A 16,710-nucleotide genomic window follows, 5' to 3' on the forward strand; every position below is an offset into this window, starting at 1 on the left:
AATCATAATGTCTTATGTGAGATGGTTTATAAAAATACTGTTATTGTTAAATGGTGTTCATCGCCAGTCCAACTGTTGTTTATCTTTCTTTATTTTTTTTTACTTTTTGTTTTTATTCCTAGAGTTGAGAGAACTTCACGTGTGTTTTCTATTCGCTTGTATTTCAATAAAGCTGTAGTTTATACATATTTATTTTTTTTAAAAAAAACTTTATAAATTAACATATCATTCATTTATATAATTTATAATTTAAGAGAATAAACTGGCATGTATATACAGAGTAGTTTTGTTTAATTAAATTCAACATGATATTCACATGCAATATGGAAGTATGAACATTGAAATTATTTACAAATCTTTATAATACATTTTTTGAAAAAAATTATATATATATATATATATATATATATAAGTATTTGGTCCATGAGTAGGACTTTTTTGGTGCGCCCTTATCTTTTGCCATGCGTGCACACAATGAATGCTGGCCAAGCAGCCGTCCCTTGATCGAGACCTCATCCATAATAATGTGTGCCTGAAATTCTGAATCATGACAAGAAATTCATAGTCTCTAATCTCCCTAAAATCAAATTAAAAATATTAATATTTTTTTGTGCACTTTTGTATATGTTTGTCTGTACTTAAATGTTTTTTATTTAGTGTTTGCTGTTTTTATAAAAAAATAATAATAATATTTTTTTTATATATTTTTATACTTGTCTATCTTTTAATTTGATGATTGTAATAATAATAATAATAATAATAATAATAATAATAATAATAATAATTTCGTTGGTTTTTATATTTTTAAACGGTTCACAAAGAGAGTTACAGGGTCGGGTTGATTTATACATAGCTACAACACAAGTAATGTAATTTTACACAAATAGGTGAAGCACAACACAAAAATATATATTGTTAAACTCCTTCCGGTCTTTTTTACTTATTCCATTTTTTTTAAAAAAAATTTGATAAATTTTACTTGTATATTTAGAAAATTTGTGAAGTGCTCAAGTGCCCTTTATATTTAATGGAACTTTACAATTTCCAATAAATTATATTTAACTATATATTTTTAAAATTAAAATAATTTTTGAAAGTAAATATAAATTTTTACAAAATTTAAATTACTAACTAACTTCAAAAATAAATGTAAAATATTTTGTATTATTATTAAGATACTTTTTATACTATTTTGGTGATCAGTTGAATGATATTGGTGGTTGGTTGGTGACGATGGTCAGACAATGCTAGTAGCCTACCAATGATGATCGATGGTGGCCGGTGATAGGGCAACGGAGGTGGTGGTCGGACCGATGGTGGTCATAGATTATTTTATTATAATTTACAAACAAAAAATTAAAAAAAAATTAGAAAATAGTAGGACCCACGCAAAAACACGTGGCAATCAAGCACTCGAGAGATGCTTTGGTGGGCCCTACCCGGCGGACTAAAATCACTGGTATAAATTCACTTGTTCAATGGCGCTCCTTCTTTTCAATTTGCTCAAACCCACGCCAGCGATCGCCGTGGTCCAAGGTTCGGATCTCGCCGGAGACCATCGATGGCAGTATCCTCGATGAAGAAGCTCAACGTGAACGGCGGAGGAGGCGGTGGATCGGTGAAGCAGGTGGACTCTGAGACAGAGGCGTCACAGAGGCTGGTGGAGGCGGTGCACAGTGGAGATGCTCGAGCAGTGGCGGAGTTATTGGCTGATCCGATGGTCGACGTGAACTACGCCGGCGCCGTCTGGCTCCGGCTCCGGAGACCAGAGGTGGTGCTCCGTGAGGAGGTCTCCGATGAGGTCCGGATCGAGTACGAGGAGCTTCGCACCGATGCTTCCCCTCTCTTCCTCGCCTCTCACTCCGGCAGTCTCGCTCTAGTTCGGAAGCTCCTGGTATGATGATCTTGCTACTCGATTCTAGCTCCGATCCTGGGTTTCCCTCCATGTTTCCATGGTTTTTTAGGGTTTGAATTTGAATCCGTGATCTCGATGGCGGTTTTCCATTTCCCCACAAAACTCATTCGTTTTGTTTCAAATTACTTCCGTTTTTGAAAAAAAAAGTTTAAAATTATTTTTCTAATATGAAATTCAATTTATAGCTGAATTATTATTATTTTCTATTAATTGTTTCCATGATTTTTAGGTATTTGGTTTGAATCAGAGATCCAGATGGCGTTTTCCCATTTTTTTTTTTCCAATTGTGGTTTATTCATTTTTTTTAAATTTATTATTATATTAACACTGAATTCAATTTCTAGCCTAAATTATTTGTCCTAATAGTCTCAAAATTTTTCATTTTTGCACTCGCTGTGGCACTATAACTAAAATGCGGCAGCGGGATACCAGACCGCAATGCTGTCATTCACTTGCATGCATAAAATTACATACGGTAAATGGTTTTGGGCTCGTGGATCCCCGCGCTTTTGGTTGGTATGATTTGTGGGCCGTGTAGCGTGGATAGGCTTGGCCCATTGCCAGGACTTTGGAAGCGTTGGCACACGCAAGCGCCGCCTGCGGTGCTGGTTTTAGTCAATTGTGATCTTTGTGAGATCAACTTCATTAATGGTTTGGTACTTTGTGCATAGGGTGTTGTCTAGCCAGCTCAATTAAAATCTCTATGATGTTGTTTGATGGAAAATTGAAGAATGATTAAGTTTTTTTTTTTTAAACTTAGATTAAAAGTCAAAATTTTATAAAATTTTTCTTTTTGTGCATGGGGTCATGTCTAGCCAGCTCAATCAAAATCTCTATGATGGTGTTTGATGGAAAATTGAAGAATGATTAAATTTTTTTTTAATCTTAGATTAAAAGTCAAATCTTTATAAAATTTTTCTTTTTGTGCATAGCGTCATGTCTAGCCAGCTCAATTAAAATCTCTATGATGGTGTTTGATGGAAAATTGAAGAATGATTAAGTTTTTTTAATCGTAGATTAGAAAGTCAAATCATGTATTGATCTGATCTCATTGCTGAGATGGAATTTATAATTTTTATGTTGATCCTGCTTTTCTGTGGTACCCAGGCTTGGTGTTGAGTTACTCATATTTAATATCAATTTGGCTTTATTTTTTTCATAAATTTTATATTTTATGAAAATAATTAAATTTGTTCTTCTTTAAAGCAATAATTTGGCGTTTCTTATAAAAAACGAGTAAGAAACACAATGTAGAACAGTAGAAGACATCTCAGAAAATAAATTAAGTATTAATTTGGTTTTTTTTAATTAATGAGTTCATTATTTATTTATTTTTAATGCAAAAGCTAGAAAAAATTTCACCAAGTGGTAATTTTTTTATAAAATCAAATCTAAGTTAAGGATCTGCTTGTTCTACTCTTGTATAGTGAATTTTATAAGTTTCAAAATGCAGTTTATTAAAACTGTAATTTTTGAAATTTTGTTTACGTGATATGAAATGAGAGTGGAGAGATCTTTCATTGTTATGTTTTGATGATCCAAAGTCCCCAAATACAAATTCTTGTGAAAGCACTCTTCTTCCGTGTTTATGTACTTTCCCCACTCAATATTTACTAACCAGAAGTTTTGGGAATTTTATGTAATCACTAGAAGCTCCGGAACTGACTGAGATTGATGGCTGATCTAATGTAAAAAAATCCAGTTTCTTGCTGATAAAATTTAATAAAATATGCCAGAAAATCATTTATGATTGTTACGTTTCTTAGATTGGAAAAATTGTTAGCTTTGTACTATAGAAACCCGGAATTGTTGTGATTGGTGTTGAGACATGTTTTGATGAAACAGAGTGTAGGAGCAGATGTGAACCAGAAACTGTTCAGAGGGCACGCAACGACGGCGGCAGCGAGGGAAGGGCGGAGAGACGTCCTGGAACTACTAGTGAAGGCGGGCGCATCGCAACGCGCATGCGAGGAAGCTCTTCTTGAAGCCTGCGCTCATGGGCATGCAAAGCTTACCAGGTTACTCATGGACTCTGATCAGATTCGGCCCCAGGTCGCCGTTCATGCGCTGCTCACTGCTTCGTCTCGTGGCTTCGCCGATGTTGTGCAAACCCTCATAAAGGTATTCTTATTACGTTTCTGTCCTTACAATTAGTCCCACATCGACTAATGAGACGAGTTTGAGTCTGGATATAACTTAGAGTGGGAACCAGCTAGTCGTGTTCGTTGAAAGGAGAGACGGTTGGCATCTCCCCTGACAGGGACGGGAACGCTTTCGAGCTTACCTGTTACCACACATGGTTAAGGCTACCCGCTTCGGCGGATCTTACCCAATTTTTTTTTTAATTTTTGAGTTAATAGAATTTTGGTGTCAAAAACATATATTTTTAAAAATTTGCATCTTTTTCAGAGTCATGTAGAATAATACATAGATGTACTATTCAATTATTGTTTCTAACCTCTCACACTCTGAAGCTAGCAACTTTTTCTGATTTTACCCTTTCTTGGTGCTTACCAATTTGTGTTGACTTCATTACATAAATTCACAGTGCGGAGTAGATGCAAATGCAGCAGGCCGTGTGCTACTTCGATCTCTAAAGCCAACCTTACACGCTAACACAGACTGCACTCCGCTATTCGCTGCCATTGTTGGTAGACAGGAGAGCGTTGTCCGGCTTCTCTTGCAGGCAAGCACTAATTCACTTGATTCATTTAATATCTATCTATTAATCTTTGTATCTATCAACTCTGATTTGTTTCTATTCCAGGCGGGAGTTAGAACGGACGTGAAGGTTAGTCTTGGTGCATGGTCTTGGGACACGACCACCGGTGAGGAGTTCCGAGTGGGAGCAGGGCTCTCAGAGCCCTACAATGCAGCCTGGTGCGCAGTTGAGTACTTTGAATCCACAGGCTCTATTCTTCGCATGCTTCTTCAGCATTACTCTCCCAATGCATTGCACTGTGGACGTAGTCTTCTCCATTATGCAATCCTTTGCTCCAACCATCGCGCCATTGACACGCTCTTGGCTTGTGGAGCTGATTGTGAGCTCCGTGTTAAGACCTCAGGGAAGAATGAATTCCGACCACTTCACATGGCTGCCTGGCTTGGCAATCTCAAGATATTGCAGAGTTTGATTGATGCTAAGTGTGATCTTAATGCTAGGATGGATAGTGGAGAGACAGCGTTGATGCTCTGCGCACGTTTCAAGCATGAAGAGTGTTTTCGGGTTCTTGTATCTGCTGGTGCTGATCTCGGCATGGTCACTTCAACTGGTGTAACTGCATCCCTCATTGCAGCTTCAAACAAGTGGAGTTTTACTTACCAGCAAACGCTGCTTAACTTGATCCATTCTGGAAGAATTCCTGGATCAAGCAATACCAACATCTTCTCTCCGCTAATGTTTGTTGCTCACCATGGTGATGTTTCGGCTTTGGATGTTTTACTGAAGCATCCAGGTATTGATCTTGATGAGCAAGATGAGAATGGATACTCTGCCATCATGATCACAGCTCAAGAAGGCCATATTGATGCTTTCCGCTCCTTAGCATTTGCTGGTGCTAATGTGAAGCTGCGCAACAAAGCAGGGGAGACAGCCATCAGTATCTTTCAGTCTAGCAAGAACAGAGATCTTTTTGAGCAGGTGATGCTTGAGTCTGCGTTGGAGAAAGGTAATGCCGAAGAGTTCTATGCGTTGCATTGTGCAGCTCGGCAGGGAAACATGGCTGCAATGCGTCTCTTAATGAATTTAGGACTTGATGTTAATGGCATCAATGGTGATGGATACACTCCACTGATGCTAGCAGCCAGGGAAGGGCACAGTACCATTTGTGAACTATTGCTGGCATGTGGAGCAGAGTATGACATCAGGACGCCGGAAGGAGAGACAGCACTCTCACTAGCACGGGTGAACAAAGTGTTTGACAACAAAGCAGAGGATGTGATAATGGACGTAATGGCAATGGACTTGGTTTTGCAAGGAAGTAGAGTGAAGAAGCACACTAAATTTGGAAAGGGAAGGCCTCATAAGAAGATGCTGAAGATGGTGATGGACTTGGGCGTGCTGAGATGGGGAAAAGCCAGGCGTAGGAATGTGGCATGCAGGGAGGCAGAGATTGGTGGCAGCTTGTCCTTCTTGAAAAATAGGAAGAGAAAGGGTGATGGTTATGAACCGGGACTTTTCAGGATAGTGACAATGAAGGGCAGGGAAGTGCATTTTGTTTGTGACGGTGGAGATGAGATGGCCGAGCTTTGGGTGAGAGGGATAAAGCTTATCATTAGTAAGAGTGGCAGACAATGGCGATGAATGTTGTATAATAGATACTCATCGACCTTGAAGTAGCTTAGGTGTTAAAAGAGATAAGATTCTTAGGTGCTAAATGGGCCCACTAATATTGGCCAGATGATTCAGTGAGGCTTTAAGAGCCTCACAAAGCACCAGCACCACAAGTTAGCAAGGGAGCTTCTTAGAGACCATGGGGTGCTCTGGAGGCCTCTTACTGTCCCAGGATCAAGGCCTTTTCTCTCCGGCATCGGAATTTCTCGAGGCTCTTCTTTGTGTCCAGGTTCCTTACAAAACTCCACATTCTCCTATGCATTCTTGGCTGAAAATTGGTTCTTTGGTTGGTCTTGCGGTCTGTTTCTTAGTTTGTGAAGTTAGTGGAGAAGTCTCCGAAAATTTCACTTGTTTTTGAAGTGAATTTTTAACTGTATAGCATATTTGACAGGTTTTATTTTGTTATTTTTTTAATTTTTTTGTATTGTGACTACTGTATGAATGAAAGGATAGTTGTTTGAGTTTGCTAGTGAAGATGATTTTGTTAATTTGTTCTGTTCTTTTCAAATGGAATGCAATGCAATTTCTTTTTTTTTTTCCATGAATTCAGTGTGGAGGCTTCATTGCAATAAGAAGCTGCTACTTTGTTCCCTAGCTAAATCAATCTGTAATTTCGGAAGGGCTTTTGCATGTTTGTTTGAGTTTGCTAGTCAAAATTTATATAACAACTAATGTTTTGTTGAGGATTAGAGTTTGTTCATCTTTATATTAGGCCTATTTGTCATGTCCTGCTGGCTTTCCTTTATTCTTTTCATTGAGAAGCACCTTTTTTCCAAAATAATTGGATAAAGATAAATGTTGCTGCTGTAATTGACAGCATTATGCATTTCTCATACTGAAACTGAAGTTTATGTTAAAAAATTCTAGCTTGATTTGGAAGTTTCATAGATGTATTCAATCTCTTACTGCAAATATATCAGATGCATATTTTTTTATTATGACAGGGTTCAACTAAAAGTTTCACAACAAATACTTATCTGCAAAGCAAAATCTTGTGAGTATTTGCTTATTTTGAAATACACTACTTCATTTGTGTTGTGATATTCTTAGTGAATTCAATTTTATGCTGTAGTAGATGAGTCTGGAGTAGAAGGGGACCTTAGCTTCACGTCTGTGCCTTCTAGCTTGCTGGCTGCTGAAAGAGAGGAGGCAAAAGCTGTTCTTTCTTTATTTTTAAGGAAACAAGGTATGAGCAATGCAGTTGCAGCAAGGATAATCAACAAATCAGATCCTTTTATCGATCACCTTATGTTGAAGCTTCATGCAACTTACAAATCTCGTTACCTAGTAGGTTCGAATTCCTAATACACAATTACCTTGCCTTGCCCAAACACCTAATCTTCAACCACTGATTTTGCTGCATCTTTCATTGCAGGAAGAGAACTTACTACACTTGAAATCAGGGATGCTCTTAATCCATTCCTTGAATCTTTACTCGAAGAACATGGTGATCTTTTAGTAGATGTGGTGGAGAACTTCCCAAATCCTCCATGCAAGGAAAGATCTTCATCTTCTTGTCAGATAACAAGTACCGATATTAGCTCCAAGAAAGATAGAGCAGTTGCTCGAGTGTCTCAACAAAGTCCTGAAGGCCTCCTTCCTGATCAGGTGATCTACCTCATCGATCTTGGCATGGACCTTGACCAGATAAAAACAATAGTTCGCAGGTTTCCATCCTTTGCTTATTACAGTTTGGACCGGAAAATAAAACCTCTGGTTGATTTCCTGCTTGAATTAGGTGTACCACGTCCCGACATCCCTGCTATCCTCTACAAAAGGCCTCAGTTATGTGGCATTAGCCTTTCGGAGAATCTGAAGCCAATGATGACTTACCTTGAGGGCTTAGGCATTGATAAAAATCAGTGGGCAAAGGTAATTTATCGGTTTCCTGCACTCCTCACTTACAGCAGACAGAAAGTGAAAGCAACAATTGACTACCTCCATGAATTAGGCATCTCAGATAAGAACATAGGAAAGATCTTAACACGCTGCCCGCACATTATAAGTTATAGTGTGGATGATAAGCTCAGGCCAACAGCCGAATACTTTGATTCGTTAGGCATCAATGTATCATCACTCATCATCCGGTGTCCACAAACATTCGGTCTAAACATTGAAGCAAGTTTAAAGCCAGTTACTGAATTTTTCATTGAGAGAGGTTACAGTATAGAAGAGATTAGCACAATGGTATTGCGATATGGAGCATTGTACACTTTCAGCATTGTCGATAATTTGTTACCGAAGTGGAAATATTTTTTGACAATGGATTATCCAAGATCAGAGCTTGTGAAATTTCCGCATTATTTTGGTTACAGTCTTGAGGAGAGAATAAAGCCTAGATACCGACGAGTGAAGGAATGCGGTGTGAGGCTTGTACTGAATCAAGTGCTCTCATATTCAGATACTGAGTTTGAGAAGATACTGAAGAGGAAAATGGTTAAACAATTTGGAGAGCACTAAAACTTGAGCATTGTGAATTTCAGTCAGGAAAACAAATCTGATCATTTTTACAGGCTTAACAGTAAGTGTTTATTTGCTGCACAGTGTCTGGCTTATTATTACTTGATGATAATGCATTAGAATTAACTATAGTTATAATTTTGATTTATATTTTGTTTATGATAAAAAGGTTTGAATCAGCGGTATTGAGTTCTGAAAAGCAGGATGGAATCAATCACCAGGGTATCATATTCTTGATGATGTCTTCTTTCAGAAAAAGGCTGTTTGATGTTTTGTCTGAACAGATTTTTTAGGGCTTTGTTGAGGTCTGTCCTTGTTCTACCTCATCTCCCGAAGCCAGGAGTTGCCATCATAACTTCGTAGGTGTGACGGAACGGGGAGACCTAGGATGTAGAAGATCATAACATGAGTGATTCGGCAGCTAAAGTTTTAATATAAAGAATATAAAAGAATTAGCCAACGGTTGGGTTAGGATCCTGGGTCTCTATGTTGCGTAACTCGCGTTTGTCGCCTGTTGGGTGAACCTGTGAAGTGGATAGACCTCTTCACTGCTTCGACAGTAGACTATCACTTCTGTCTTTAGTCAGCCGGTTAAGCTAAAACCCAAAAGTCAAAAGTTAGGCAAATGTTACAGATAGTCAATCATGTAACTCCATGAGGCACTAAACTTTTTTAATTAGAACAAACAATAATAAAATCATTGTGCTGAATCTATGAACTAATTGCCTAGATTGTAAATATAGCCATTCAGGTTACTATGCACATGTTAGGTCTGACGATATAGATTGGTATTATATGACAAACTAAGAGGTGACATGACAAAGGAAGATGATGTGGCAATGATGACTTGGCAAAAAGAAAGAGTGACTAGGATGATGATGTGGCTAAAACTTGGTGTCATGACATGAGAAGATACAAAGATGCTAATAGATCATTGTGGAGACTTTGTTTAAAAGAAATTCCTCTCAATGGTTTATGTGATGATTAACTAATTTTGGAAAGCGCATCAACTTAAAAGGATCTCTTAAAAAAATGCAACTTTTATTTTAAGAATGTTTATCTATCTTTGGTAAGATCCGGAATGATAAATCATATCCTTTGTAAAACTCCTTTTAGGAAAGATCTACTTTAAAGAGAGTGAGAGGAATATTCTATCATTGGCAAGAATATAAAATCATGAAGATTGCATGAGCTTTAGTTTGGTGTGAAGCTATTTGAAGACACAAACTAAGTTAGACAAGGACAAGCCAATAAGATTATCAATACCATATTTAGTAACACAATTTGAAGGAAGATCTAAAGAGCTAATTATGAAGACTAATCATGTATGGAGATTGATTGAAGATGACTTGAGATTTGATTGAAGATTTAAAGATCCAAGCATGGATGATTGGAGATCATGCTTGAAGATATTGAAGGTTAAACTTGGATGAGACCAGATCAAGTTTAGTAACAATATTTCCATGAGTCAAACCAAGATCATTTGGGAAGACCAAACTTGGACCAAGTTTGGAAAGAAGATCGGGTGATCTTCGGTAGGGGTGTATTTGAGCCGAGCCGTTCGTGAGTAGCTCGGTGTTCGGCTCGATAAAGACTCGTTCGTGTTTAGCTCATATTGTAAACGAGCCAAGCTTGAACATCATTTTCAAGCTCGATTAATAAACGAGCCAAGCTTGAGCACCCAAAAGCTCGGCTCGTTTTGGCTCGCGAACACAGCTCGTGACCAAGCTCATGAACAAGCTCGTTTATAAGCTAGATTGTGAGCTCGTTTTTATATATATATATATATATTACATTATATATATGTATATGTATATTAAGATGTATATGTGACTATGTCAATGTTGTCAATTTGAGTTACACATATAGGGCTATAAACTACTATTCGAAGGCTAAGCTCATTAAAAGCTCAGGTCAACTAGTTCATTAAGTTAAATGAGCTCATAAGATAAACGAGCCTAGCTTGAACACCACCAAACTCGCCTCATTAAATCTTGTGAAGAACTCGTTTATTGTATAATTAAAAGCTCGTTTATAGTATCATTTACAATTTTATTTGTAACAATCATTAATATAATCAAACTCAAATTGAGTTGAGTCACACTTGATAATGATTCATTAAATAAGTTTACTAAATAAAAATAAAAATATAAAAAAATAGTCAAGCCTTAATCAGAGTTAGCTAGCTAAGTCTAAGCTCGAATTTTCTTAACAAGTTGAGCTCGAGCATGAAGCTCGAAGAAGCTCGATTAGAGCTCGAGCTCGGTTAAAATAAGTGAGCCAAGCTTGAACATAAAAAATGAAGCTCGAAAAGCTCGGCTCGATTTCAAGCTCGATTAAATAGTAACGAGCCAAGCTTGAACAAGGCAAAGCTCTGCTCTGCTCGGCTCCTTTACAGCCTTAATCTTCGGTGACCATCTTTGGTGAGATGGTTGCGTGTGCCTTGGTAAGCGCATCTCTCGGGAGAGAGGACCTGCTGAAATGACATGAGGAAGGAAGCAGTTACAGACAGTGAGGCAGGAAGAGCTCGGGTCGAGTCATCTGCTATGAGGCGGACTAAAGGAACCAGGAAGGTTAAAGGTCATAAATTCGGGTGCAACTGGCTAGAACTTAGTCATGTTCAATAAGATGGGCAATGTTGCAACTGGGTGTTGCAACATCTAACTTTGGAAGGTGTCCAAGTTAGGAAGCCGTGAAGAATTCTAAAAGATGAAGTTTATTTGGACGTCGGTGCGTCTATATAAGATATCCTGTTTGAAGATTTAGGATGAGCCACAAGTGAGAGATCCTTTGGTGAGGGTTGAGGAGAGTGGGCATCGGACAATCTTAAGAGGGTATTCTTTGTCTTGAGTGAGAAAGTGAGAGTTGTACTCTTTATTCTATCACCTCTTTTAGTGGATTGTTTCTCCGGGCTTGATCCCCAGATGTAGACAAGGTTGTGCTGAACTGGGTTACTAACTTGTATGTCTCCTTATTTTTGCTTTGTGTGTGTTTTTTATTCTAGTGAGTTTTTGAGTAACTCTCTTAATTATACTATCCACTGGACCTATCAAAACATATAAACGTAAAAATAATATGATTAGTATATAATTATCGTGATATAAAACATCCTTGTGATGGAGCGGTGGGTATTTTATTTTTCTTTTTATTCAAAATTTAAGATGTGAAATTTACTTGTGGTTTATTCATAATTATAAAACATAATATTATATAAATTCAAATCAAATTAAAAAGATCATGATCAAGTTAAAAGGATCAAATCGATCTAGTTAACTAGTATTACATAAAAATCCTAATTATTTTTTTAATTTTTTATAAAATAAATAAATCATAAATTAAAAAAAAACCAATACAATACAGAAGTACAAAAATACAAAAAATATAACACATAAGAATTACATATGAAAGGTTCACTGAAAGTGGAGCTACAAGGAAACTTTTTTATTTTATTTTATCTCATAGAAATTTGGACTAATTATGTACATGTATATTATAAAAAAGCTGCCGCAACTAAAAAACATTGGTAGATTTTTTATTTATAAATGTTTGTAAATCGTTGTCTATTTCAAATTCAATGCAATGCATTTGATTTTAAATGTACAATAACTCTTATAAAAAATAGAGCGAGATAAACAATAATATTTATATAATATAAAACTGAGATGAACAGTAAACAGTAACAACATCGGATGAATTTGTGATTGTCAATTTATTGATCGCAATAGTAAACAAATGATATTAGTTCTTCAACCTTATTTATACTCTCCCAAAAAAAAATCATCAACAATGTTGTATTTACTGTTTTGCATCTTATTTGATTCTCTTTCTCTCCTGTCTCCACCATTATTTTTTTTCCTCTATATTTTTTTTAATATGCATACATTATTTCTCTATTATAAATACATCTTTAATCCAGTGTATTCGATTTTATAATGTGATTTATTTTTAATAATAGAATTTTATTTATTTATTTATTATATAATAAAAAAATATATTAGTAATTATAGTAAAAAAATGTTACTTTAGAAGTCATTAAATTGAGCTAATTTAATCGGTAAAAATGTGTCATATTTCGATTCTACAGTAACCGCTACCGTGTCTGGGATCATTTCTCCTATAAATACCAGATTATGTAGGGGTAAAAATGCTAATGACGGGTTGGTGAGCGAGAGTAGGTGGATTCACCGAACAAATGAAGGTTTCACTCAAATCCACCGTCACATAAAGCATCAACGGTTGAGATAAGAGAACCACAGATAATTAAACTTCTCCGGCGGAACATTCTATGTGCGGGTATCCGAAACCGAGTGAGGTTTGAGCGTTGAGTCGTCCGCCTCCGTTCGAGAAGAAGTTCAAACCCTTGCGCTTTTTCTCTTCGATCTCTTCTCCTATAAAAGGAATCAGTGATCTCTAGATCGAGGACCTCGGTGGTGGAGAGCGATGGCGAGCGGTAGCGCTGTGGATTTGGAGGATGTTCCCTCAGTTGAGCTTATGACGGAGCTCCTTCGCCGCTTCAAGTGCTCCTCCAAGCCTGACAAGCGCCTTATCCTCATTGGTATCTTGATTCTCTCTCTTTGAATCTATTTTACGATCTGGTGTTTTTCTTCTTGTTTTCATTTTGATTTCTATGGGTTTTAATCTTTGTTGAAATTAATTTTGTTTTTTTTGTTTTGGATTTTTGTTTATATTGATTGGATAAATGTTTGGACTTGTCATTGATTTCACTATTTTTGTTAATGCTTAGATGGGATTTGGAAGTTTTGGCATTTTGTTAGGTTCTTTAAATGTAGGTTAGAGCAAAGGGATTTGTGTGGTTAGTTGATTGAGAACAGTAGTTCAGTGATCTGCTTACCTAGAGGAACCTATTGGTAGAAAGGAAGCATGTAGACAAATCCATTGGAAAAGGTGAGGAAAAAAAATTAAAATTTTGGAATTTTGACTTGAGAAATAGAAATTGTAGCTAATGCAGACTAGAGACCAAGTTAGGTGTTTATTTCCTAGGTTTCTTACATGTCCTTAAGCTTTACTTCATGCTTGCATCTGGTGTTGATGTGTCCTTGAGATAGAGTTTGATGGTTACATACATTGATTGTAGGCCTAAAAGTTTCTTGTGGTGTTGATGTGTCCTTGAGATAGAGTTTGATGGTTACATTACTTACATCCATTGATTGTAGGCCTCAAATTTTCTTGAACTATTAAACGGTATATTATCTTCTACATTTGATGTCTTTGATAGTCTGTACAATATGCAAATTTGGTGGCATTAGGGCATAGTAAAAATGTAATTTTTTTACTTGCAGGTCCGCCAGGATCTGGGAAAGGCACCCAATCACCAATTATAAAGGATGAATATTGCCTGTGTCACTTGGCGACTGGTGATATGTTGAGAGCTGCTGTAGCTGCTAAGACCCCACTTGGAATCAAAGCCAAAGAAGCCATGGACAAGGTTTTTTGCTTTATTTTGAACAGAGCATATAAAAGGAAAAAGCAATAAAAAAAAAGTAGATTTTCATATAGTTCAGTTTAGAATCTGGTTGGATCATTGTTGATATTGTCGTCTTTTGCAGGGAGACCTTGTTTCTGATGATTTGGTTGTTGGAATAATTGATGAAGCCATAAAAAAACCATCATGCCAGAAAGGTTTCATACTTGATGGATTTCCAAGGACTGTTGTGCAGGCAGAAAAGGTCATCTATGTTTATTTCTTTTATGTGCAATGGATGTTTCATCTCTGCATTCTTTTGATAGATCTTCTGCCCCTTTTGGAGTTGTTTGTGCAAAGCTTTTCACTGATTTATTTTGTTGCATGGATGCAGCTTGATGAAATGCTAGCAAAGCAAGACACCAAAATTGACAAAGTGCTCAACTTTGCAATAGATGATGCTATACTAGAAGAAAGAATTACTGGCCGTTGGATCCATCAAGCAAGTGGGAGGACTTACCATACAAAATTTGCACCTCCAAAGGTTCCTGGCATTGATGATGTAAGAGAATTTTAAGTTGGTTTATTTGCCGATTCAGTTATCCCTAGCATTTAATATCTGATGCTCTGGTTATGGGCATTAATCAATGTCTGTATAAGGACAATTTGTTTGGTTTGGTCCTTTATGGAGCTGTAGAATTAGCTTCTTCATTGTAGTCCCATAACTTCATTAGGTGAGGAATTTTTAAGAGATATTATCTGAATTTGTTGATTAGGAGGTTTGAAATGTTGAAGTCCCCATTGCATTTATCTTATTTACCATGCAGTGTCATGATGCATCTACCATGTGAATTGATCACAATATTGCACTACCCTGAAAGCAATTTGTTTATACTTGAATAATGTGCAATACCCTGAAAGCTTTTCAAAATGAATGCTTTTTCTTTTTTTATTTTATCCACTGGTACTTTTTGTTAAATGTCGAAAGACCAAATTTCTGTTCTTGTTTTAGCACAATATTGCAGCATTTTCTAGCTGACTCTTGCTTTATTTTATACTAAGGGATGAGAAGTTATTGTTATTACACTTTTAAACAATATTATAACGTTTGACATCATCTTCAATAATTGTAATATATTTTCTCTCAAAGATATTACACCTCTTTATAAGCAGATGGCTTCTTAGCTCCTAGTGATTAAGATATGTTACCTATCATTTCTTATTTGTTCTCAAACTGATGTTTATGCTTCTTGCTGTCTCTTTTATTATAATAGGTCACAGGAGATCCCCTGATGCAAAGGAAAGACGACACTGCAGAGGTCCTCAAGTCAAGACTTGAAGCTTTTCACAGACAAACTGAACCTGTATGTTGTGACTATTTTATACCCGTCTTGTTTCAATTGTTCTTTTAAATTTCCTATTGATTTGACTTGCTATTTAGATCCTCTTCTGCACCTTATTATTTTGTTTCTATCTTTTCTAAATTGTGTTGAATGTGTCAATTGTCAGATTGCGGTTAAGTTGTCTTGTCTTAGTCCTCTAATTGTCGTCAGCTTGTGAATCCTCGTCATCAACTATAGTTTTACCGTTCTACTTTCCATGCCCATGAATAGAAGTAAACCATGCAATCATGCTTCCATGTGGATTAAATAATTGCGTCATTCTCATTCTAGTTTTGGCAAACCAAAATTTTTTCTATTCTTTGTGAGTTTGTGTTTAAATCCTCAACTTCAAACATTATGATCCAAATAATTCTAGAAACCAACCAATTGACTAGACATGCTATTGTTGATCGAACTGCAATATCCATCTGATGTTCTCATCTTCTCTTTTAGTTTATTCGGTAATGCCAACAACTAAGGAAATAAACCGTAATACTGCAGAAACTATTGCAGGTTGTTGATTATTATACCAAGAAGGGTGTTGTCGCAGAACTTCACGCCGAGAAACCACCAAAAGAAGTTACTGCAGAGGTTCAGAAAGCTCTTGCATGAACTGATCCTCAATTTGTAAAACAATCAATCAAACCAGTAGTTCATTTGACACAAGGTCCAGTTTTTATTTTCCCCAATATGTACACCTTAACCTATTATCATCATCATCCTCTCCGGCTAATCTCGCTCAACAGAACTTACTGAGTTTAGCTCAATAAATATTTCCTGCGGAATTTTGTTGTATCTGGGAGAATGTTATCAATCTACAACATTTTTGTTCCTCATTTTTTTTTCTTCTTTGAATATTATGAATCTATGATTGTATTGTTATTCTTGTTTGTTTAATGGATGGTAACCCAACAACTAAAATTTATTTAGGTTGGAGTTACTGCCGGACACGTGCGTGGCACGTGGCGCTCTCTAACTGTGGACGTCACTTGGAATTCAAAAATGACAAAGGGTTGTGGAGTCGCCTTGTCGGTCACTCTCACCCCTTCCCATTTATTTATTTATTTATTTACTATTATTATTATTATTGTTATTTATCTTTAAAAATTTAAATTAAAATTATATCTTGTCGATTGACATAAATGTCCGTATCCTTTACACTTTACACCACTCAAATCTCGTTATCTTGTTTTCTTTC

The 16,710-nt window shown here is 36.5% G+C and overlaps 3 protein-coding genes and 1 non-coding gene across 5 annotated transcripts; all 4 read left to right on the plus strand.

The window, feature by feature from the left end:
• The first annotated feature begins 1,515 nt into the window (after window positions 1-1,515).
• On the plus strand, window positions 1,516-7,242 carry LOC120270473 (ankyrin-3-like). 2 transcript variants are annotated; one of them, XR_005539602.1, is made up of 5 exons: window positions 1,516-1,894; window positions 3,761-4,036; window positions 4,464-4,601; window positions 4,683-6,477; window positions 7,193-7,242. XR_005539602.1 is itself a non-coding variant. In XM_039277493.1 (4 exons), the coding sequence occupies exons 1-4, from the start codon at window positions 1,562-1,564 to the stop codon at window positions 6,216-6,218; spliced, it is 2,283 nt and encodes a 760-aa protein (XP_039133427.1). In that variant the 5' UTR covers window positions 1,516-1,561; the 3' UTR covers window positions 6,219-6,789. The 2 variants fall into 2 exon arrangements, 1 of the variants encoding a protein (XP_039133427.1); XM_039277493.1 differs by lacking the exon at window positions 7,193-7,242 and having other exon boundaries at window positions 4,683-6,789.
• On the plus strand, window positions 4,134-4,255 carry LOC120271413. Its single transcript, XR_005540021.1, has one exon. It is a non-coding gene; the product is annotated as a U6atac minor spliceosomal RNA (small nuclear RNA).
• A 148-nt stretch (window positions 7,243-7,390) lies between the features above and the next one.
• On the plus strand, window positions 7,391-8,839 carry LOC120270474 (transcription termination factor MTERF5, chloroplastic). Its single transcript, XM_039277494.1, has 2 exons — window positions 7,391-7,535; window positions 7,624-8,839. The coding sequence occupies exon 2, from the start codon at window positions 7,881-7,883 to the stop codon at window positions 8,706-8,708; it is 828 nt and encodes a 275-aa protein (XP_039133428.1). The 5' UTR covers window positions 7,391-7,535; window positions 7,624-7,880; the 3' UTR covers window positions 8,709-8,839.
• Window positions 8,840-12,991: 4,152 nt separating this feature from the next.
• On the plus strand, window positions 12,992-16,348 carry LOC120269982 (adenylate kinase 4). Its single transcript, XM_039276977.1, has 6 exons — window positions 12,992-13,263; window positions 14,009-14,154; window positions 14,276-14,395; window positions 14,525-14,692; window positions 15,405-15,494; window positions 16,026-16,348. Exons 1-6 carry the CDS (start codon window positions 13,149-13,151, stop codon window positions 16,122-16,124), a joined length of 738 nt encoding a protein of 245 aa, XP_039132911.1. The 5' UTR covers window positions 12,992-13,148; the 3' UTR covers window positions 16,125-16,348.
• Window positions 16,349-16,710: the final 362 nt, after the last annotated feature.

Source organism: Dioscorea cayenensis, chromosome 10, assembly GCF_009730915.1.
Source record: "Dioscorea cayenensis subsp. rotundata cultivar TDr96_F1 chromosome 10, TDr96_F1_v2_PseudoChromosome.rev07_lg8_w22 25.fasta, whole genome shotgun sequence".
NCBI lineage: Eukaryota > Viridiplantae > Streptophyta > Magnoliopsida > Dioscoreales > Dioscoreaceae > Dioscorea > Dioscorea cayenensis.